Source organism: Thunnus maccoyii, chromosome 4 (assembly GCF_910596095.1).
Source record: "Thunnus maccoyii chromosome 4, fThuMac1.1, whole genome shotgun sequence".
Classification (NCBI taxonomy): domain Eukaryota; kingdom Metazoa; phylum Chordata; class Actinopteri; order Scombriformes; family Scombridae; genus Thunnus; species Thunnus maccoyii.
In genome coordinates this window covers 11,606,407-11,612,880 of record NC_056536.1, presented here as the reverse complement: position 1 = coordinate 11,612,880, position 6,474 = coordinate 11,606,407, and the positions used below count along the sequence as shown (strand labels likewise).

General features: G+C 40.2%; 1 protein-coding gene across 2 annotated transcripts in view; it reads right to left on the bottom strand.

Moving 5' to 3' along the window:
- Positions 1-209: 209 nt before the first annotated feature.
- The window catches only part of sema3b (sema domain, immunoglobulin domain (Ig), short basic domain, secreted, (semaphorin) 3B), an 80,712-nt gene continuing 74,447 nt past the window's right edge, over positions 210-6,474 (bottom strand). For both annotated transcript variants that reach the window (XM_042408171.1, XM_042408172.1), the window contains exons 12-18: positions 4,245-4,464; positions 4,036-4,127; positions 3,863-3,904; positions 3,324-3,481; positions 3,137-3,192; positions 1,247-1,386; positions 210-805 (exon numbers count right to left, since the gene is read on the bottom strand). In XM_042408171.1, the coding sequence (XP_042264105.1) occupies positions 293-805; positions 1,247-1,386; positions 3,137-3,192; positions 3,324-3,481; positions 3,863-3,904; positions 4,036-4,127; positions 4,245-4,464 (1,221 nt within the window). In that variant the 3' untranslated portion in view covers positions 210-292. The remainder of the gene's footprint in view (positions 806-1,246; positions 1,387-3,136; positions 3,193-3,323; positions 3,482-3,862; positions 3,905-4,035; positions 4,128-4,244; positions 4,465-6,474) is intronic.

Genomic DNA, 6,474 nt, shown 5'->3' with positions numbered 1-6,474 from the left:
TGTAAAGGGATCGTGCAGAATCAATTTGGGCAGTAAGGCAGCACATGCAGGGGCTGGCCAGTGGGACGAGGACTCAGGGACTGGGGTACCATATAGTGGGGGCATCCATAGATAAATATACACAATAGAGGAGGTGCTGTGTGTGTGTGTCTGCATGTGTTTTTATGTGCATGAGTGTATCTGTGTGTGTGAACACCTCCAGGAGTTCTTGGTCTCTGTCTCTTTCTACCATTCTCCTCCTTTCTCCCTGTATCAGTCATTCTTTTCTCCCTCCATCTCTTTCTCCACGTTGTTACTCCCCTGCACTGCGTGGCGCCCGAGGGTTCGGTTTCCCGTCGTGGGTCCGGCGGTTTCTCCCCTTCCTTATCTCCTGAAGATGCTTCCACTTCTTGTTCGCAGAGCGGACAGCAGGGCCCAGAGGTGTGACGTCCTTCCCCACAGCAGGAAAGCTCTTATCCACTTGGTCGCCGCCAGCATTCTTGCGTGCCCAAACTTGCTCACAAATCTGGTCAACGGTGCTCAGGTTGGGGTGGTCCACCAGTTGCATGAAGTCCCGGTACCAAAGCTTTTGATTGGTCATTTGGGGCCCACCTCCACTGCGGGGGTCTAATCGGACAGGGGCATCAGAGGGTAGATTGGAGATGGCAGTGGATGTTGAAGGTACAACTTCCAATGTGATGCCTAGCAAGGTTTGGGTAAAGCCGTGTTCCATGGCATGGCACTGGTAGACTCCGATATCCCTCTTAAGGACACGTCGAATCAGAAGGCCTCTGTCTGTCTGGAGGACACGGTCATCTAGACGCACCTGGAAAATAGATATAAGATTAAATCAGATGGAGGAACTAAAATATGTGATACTGCTGCCATTTTTACAGTAAGTATATGTCTTATGACTAATGTAAGTATATCACATTGCTCTCCATGATCTGTGCTTGATAAAATAAATGTACTAGTTTTCATTTCAATTCGTGACCACAATGAATGGTTTTGGAAATATGGGTCAAGATGTACTGATATATTGTTCAAGAGGAATGTTTCTGTTTTTTCTTTTCCTTCAGCTAATGATGCAAAGCCTTTGTGTTACTGTCTGTCAAAATCACAACTATTTCCTCATTGCACAAGTTGGTTAAGTGCTGAAATAGTTCAAACACTTCTGTGTGAGCCTAGAGTGGATTTAGGCTATACTACAGCCTCTTCAGACCTCTTATTTACAAGCTCTCACTTCCCTCTCTTTCATTCTTCTCACCTCTTCTCGTGGGTTCTGTGGTTGTTTCTGGAAGGTCCAGGTGACTCTGGCCTGAAGGGATTTGGGGATACACTCCAAGAAAGTGCTGCTTCCCTCCACTCCATAGAGCTTCCTCTCTGCAACACGGTGCTTATGATGGTCTGCAGGGGGCAGCAGAGACAAACACATCATGGGTATACTGTAACTCAAGATGAGCTTACTAATAACTATCCAAGACCAGGCAAGAATGGGAAAGGTGAAAAAAGGAAAGCATAGGGCAAGACATGACAGGACAGAGCAATGCAGAAAGGTCAGGAGAGATACTGCTCTCTGCACACTAAGGACTGGACATGGTAAGAGTAAGACAGGAAAGGTAAAAAAAAAAAAAAAAACAGACAAGGCAAGAGCAGACAGGACAGACCAAGGAAAGATAGGATAGGATAGGATGGGACAGAAGCAAATTGAGCTTATGATGCTTGACTAAGAAACCAAAGCTTACTTTGAAACACTTATCCAATAACTACACTTATATAGATCAGGACGTGTTAAGTTTTGTGATTAAACGTTGTATTGTCCAACATAAGTCCAAAGTATTGGCACCACAAGAACATATGTAATGCACATAAGTTCTTAGTACAATAGAGTCTTGGTTAACTGATTGATGACTGCCTCTTTGTGGCTTCTGATGGGGAAGTTCACTCCAATTACACATAATGACAACCTTCTGTAGGAGATGTGTGAATGTTGTCAGTACTTAGGAAGATTGATGTTTGATGCGTCTAACATTAAACAAATACTTTTATTGTCCTAGCAGAGTTTAGTCATGCATGTTGCCAATATGAGTGATGAAGTTTAGTAATGACAAAGGATCAGTGTCTGTGCCCCAATTTTGACCTTTGCTATAATCAGTCTTCTACAAGACTTTTTAAAAATTCAACCTACATCAACACTAAAATTGGGTCAGAAAAAGATCAATTTCTTTTTCTAACCACCTGCAATACACAAATTATTGGGGAATCAATGGTGTTTAAACTGCCAGACTGAACCCTGACCAGCACTTCGGGGCAATACCATTCTCATCAGAAACAATTACTCTGATCTTCATTAGTTTTACACAACCCGGCTTGCATGCCACATGATGTAATCATATCCAGCAGTTCCTTCAGTTTGAGCGATTAGCCTGAATCGGTTATGTGGCAGAAAGACAGATAGCGAGAGAATGCTGGTATTGTGGTCTAGGAGGACAGAGGTCACCAGGCGTGAAGGGTGAAAGGATTTGGGAGTTTTTTGGCACAGGGACATGTCGGATGCCAAGAGCCTTTGTGAGTCAGAGTATGAGCGGACTGAGGCTTTGTTCTTATTTATTGAACATTCCTCTTTGGTGGTTCAACAGTGGTCAACCAACAAAACTGCTCACACAAGGGAAATTTCAAAACCAGAGCGTTCAGAACCAAAAACAGTCAAACAACACAGCAAGAGTAGATGCATCAACAAACTACCAATATGTTTTTTTGATCTGTGGATCGAGTATATGTGTAGTAGATTTGGTTTGATCCTCTGTATGTTTCTTGTCTGTTCAACCATGGTGGCTATCTCTCCTCATGGAAACAGCATAGTTCACTATCTGTTTATTTCAAACTATCTACGGTTGCTGGTGAAGGAGATGTAAAATATATTACTTCTTCCACTTTCTTTTAGACTTTTGCCACAGAAATTCCTGGCAGAAGAGAGCATTAACATAAACTTCATATAAAAATGACAAAGATAATTTAAGAGATTAGGAGATAATTTGGCATCCTTAATGGTTGTAACTGTCATGTAATGATTATGTATTGTAGATAAGCTATAGCTGGACAACATGGGAGACATTATCAAATTAATGCATTGTTTATAATCAGCAGTGGATCTTACCTCCAGAGCACAGAGTGTTAGGGTCTCCATTCCTCACATCCTGGCGACGGAAACGTCTGTAAAACATTACAAACATAAATAAGAGTTTATCACAATCAATATCTACAGTTTATCTATACAATTAGGAATTAGTACTTTAATCATATCTTTCTTATTCATTAGTGTCATTAGAGTTTGTGTCACAGACCTCTTGGTGTTTGGTAGGTAGCGAGTGCAGGAGGTTCCATCCCAGGCGCAGTATGGGTCTCTAGCCAAGCAGCATTCGGCACAGGCCTTTCCATACACGCTGCAGCGGTGAAGGGGAACCTGGGCAATGCCTGTGTCTGAGCCCAAGTACAGCTGTTGCTGTGGGGACGCAGAGGGTGGAGGGACAAGTTTCAAAATAGGATTTCAGGACTGTTCCCACATTAGAGTCAAACATTTATGTTATGGAATTTTCCATCTTTAGAGGTTACAAATTGGGTTATACTGGGTCAAGCATGGGCTTTGAGGTCACAGAGTAAGCAACATCAAGTCTTACAGAGAGACACTGCCTCTCCTTGGATATGCAGCTATAAAGATGAAAAATTCCATAACAAATTATGTCAAGTTTAGTAGTGATCTCAGTCTGGGATTATGACCATTGGACAATCATCAGTTCAATGAAAATAACTGATTCTGAATTCTCTGAAAATGGGAGCCACAATGTTTCTCTTCTTCATTAGTCACAATATAAAACAGACTTACCCGTTTTGAGGAGATCTGCATGTCAATGATAGATGAAGCATCCTGAAGAGGAGACACAGCAAATGAATACCACATTAGGAACTGAATAGTTAAAATGACCATATAATATACTGCACAGTACATATTATAAGTATTGTTATCTACAAGAATTCACTTTTTCATAGATTTCTTACTTTGAAGACCTCCAGCTCTTCCAGTAGAAGTTCCTCCATGTTGTTCCAGCTCTCCTTGGGTACATTGATCACCTTCAGTACTGTCCCTTTGTCTGAAATAGGCGATGCAGTCCATCAAATTACATTTTCATATTTATGTTTTTTCTTTGTTATTTCAGAATTTAATTGAATATTGATTAACAACTTGGAACTGGAAACAGATCATTCACCTGTGCCAATAAACATGACATCATACTGTCCATCTGCTGCATTGACTCTGTCCACAGCGATCTGTGTGAAGCTGTAGTCCACGTTTGTTCTGACGAAGACGGGCCGTCTGCTCATAGGGTAGACCGGGTTATACATCAGAGGATGGTGACGTGCAAACTGGATCACATCATCTGGGAAACCTTTTGTGGACTCAAAGCTGCCAAATGTCTTGCTGGGACACTAATGGAGGACAATAAAGAAAAGGTGAATTCACATCCCAATAAAATGACCTTGTTTATCCAAACTTGAAAACAAAAACAAAGCTTATCTTATCTAAAAAGAGATCAGCACAAAAATAACATTAGGTAAAGTATGTTGTAATTATTGTAGGTATTTTGCGGCGGGGATGCAAAATGGTGCAAACTTCTTAAAACATTAAAAAACAATCTCTGTAAATAATACCAAACACATTCAATTGAAACCTTTTCAATGGCAATTTTTCCCTGGGAAATCTTGTGTGCACATTTCATATTCATGAAAAGATTTAGGCTGCTGACCAGCAGTTCAAAGTAACAGTATGACACTTCTACTGTAAAGGGTTTGTTACAGCTCTGCAGAACAGGACTGACAATGAGTTCATGCACCTCTCAGAGACTCTTTGGCATTAAAATATTCCATGACTTATATTTACAAATGGTTTTGTGTTTTCTCTGCATGTGAACTGAAATAAAATGTCTGATTTGTCAACGTTTCATTTGCCCTGAATTACACAAAGCAACAGGCTACAGTGACGTGATTATGGTGTGATGGGTCACAGGGACGTGAAAGATTTACTCAGGTCAGAGTCCAGCCTCCCTCTCTAATTAAAAGTCCACTTCTGGACTACTTCTGGATTATTCCAGGATACGAAAATACTAAAACATACAGTATACTTTTCCCCCCTCTTAAATTATGATCTTTTCCTTTCCTGTTATTTTACAGCATAGTGTTGTTAGTATAGTTCATATCTTACATTATATACAGCAAACATTGCATAGTTTGCTTTTGATCTGATTCATGCATTTTAAACGCTGGATCTGCTTTCTATACAATTTTGCATAATTCACTTGTAAGCATGATTATTTCCTTTTAATTTGATATGTTCCGCTAGTTTTACAAACCCAGAGAGGTGACGATGGTGTGAGAGAGGTTTCACGGTACTATAGGCCAAATACAATTACTATTCTGCAGTCATACAATGGGAATTGTTCTGCTGTGGCAGCAGCAGCTGAAGCTCTGCATAACAAATCCTGCTGATGTTACGCTTGTGTGTTTAGCAGAATGTAAGAGCCCTAATAAGCACACATTGATTGGGAGGATTGTGGAGAGATTTTGAATAAAATGAGGTTTAATACTGCAAGTGTATGAAGTGCCCATAAGATTTATATCACAAGGATATTACAGGAGATTAATGTATCCATATTGCTACAACTTTGTATTTTTACATTGTACAGAGAGCAGTATCAACTATTGGGTTGAGAATATGATGCTGTTAGATCTATTACTTAAGATTTAAATAAAAGTACCAATACCAGAAGTTTGAAGTATAGTATTCTATGAAAAGCATTCATCATTTTAGTTAAACCTGCAGCAAGCATGTTGTGAAAAACACTGAAATATCATCACCTTTTCAGTTGTTATGGTGAACCTGTTAGCGAACAGTTGCTAATTTACACATCCAGCAGTCACAGAGCAACATAATCATTCATTTGCTTCTGTCCAACTAGCAAATGCAAATCCAATATTCTCTCTCCTTTAGCTCTGTTTTTTCTCTATACCGACTCCTAGGATAAATATCTTTTTTTTAGCTACTAAATGTTCCACTATGGTTACCAGCAAGTCACTAACTGTGTCTGTATGCCGTTTGGCACTGAGCAGGTAGTGTACAGTGGGTTTTTAGAGCCTTTTCTCTGAAAACAGCTGCCAGCTGTGGCTGAAAACAGTGAGAATGAACCAAAACAGTTAAGTCGCAGTGCCCGACATTTAAAAAATGTGCTGAAACTCATTATAAATTTCCATAGACCTTAGGGGAGCTGCAGTGTCGGTTGATAACTCTCTGTAGGTTCATCACTACGAGTGACACCTCAGACATTACACATTGTCGTTTGATACATTATCATTATAAAAAACATTTATTATAGCTGGTTTAAGTAAAGGTTATGCATCCACAGTCCTCATTCAGACTGTTGTAAGATATTGATATATGGAGAA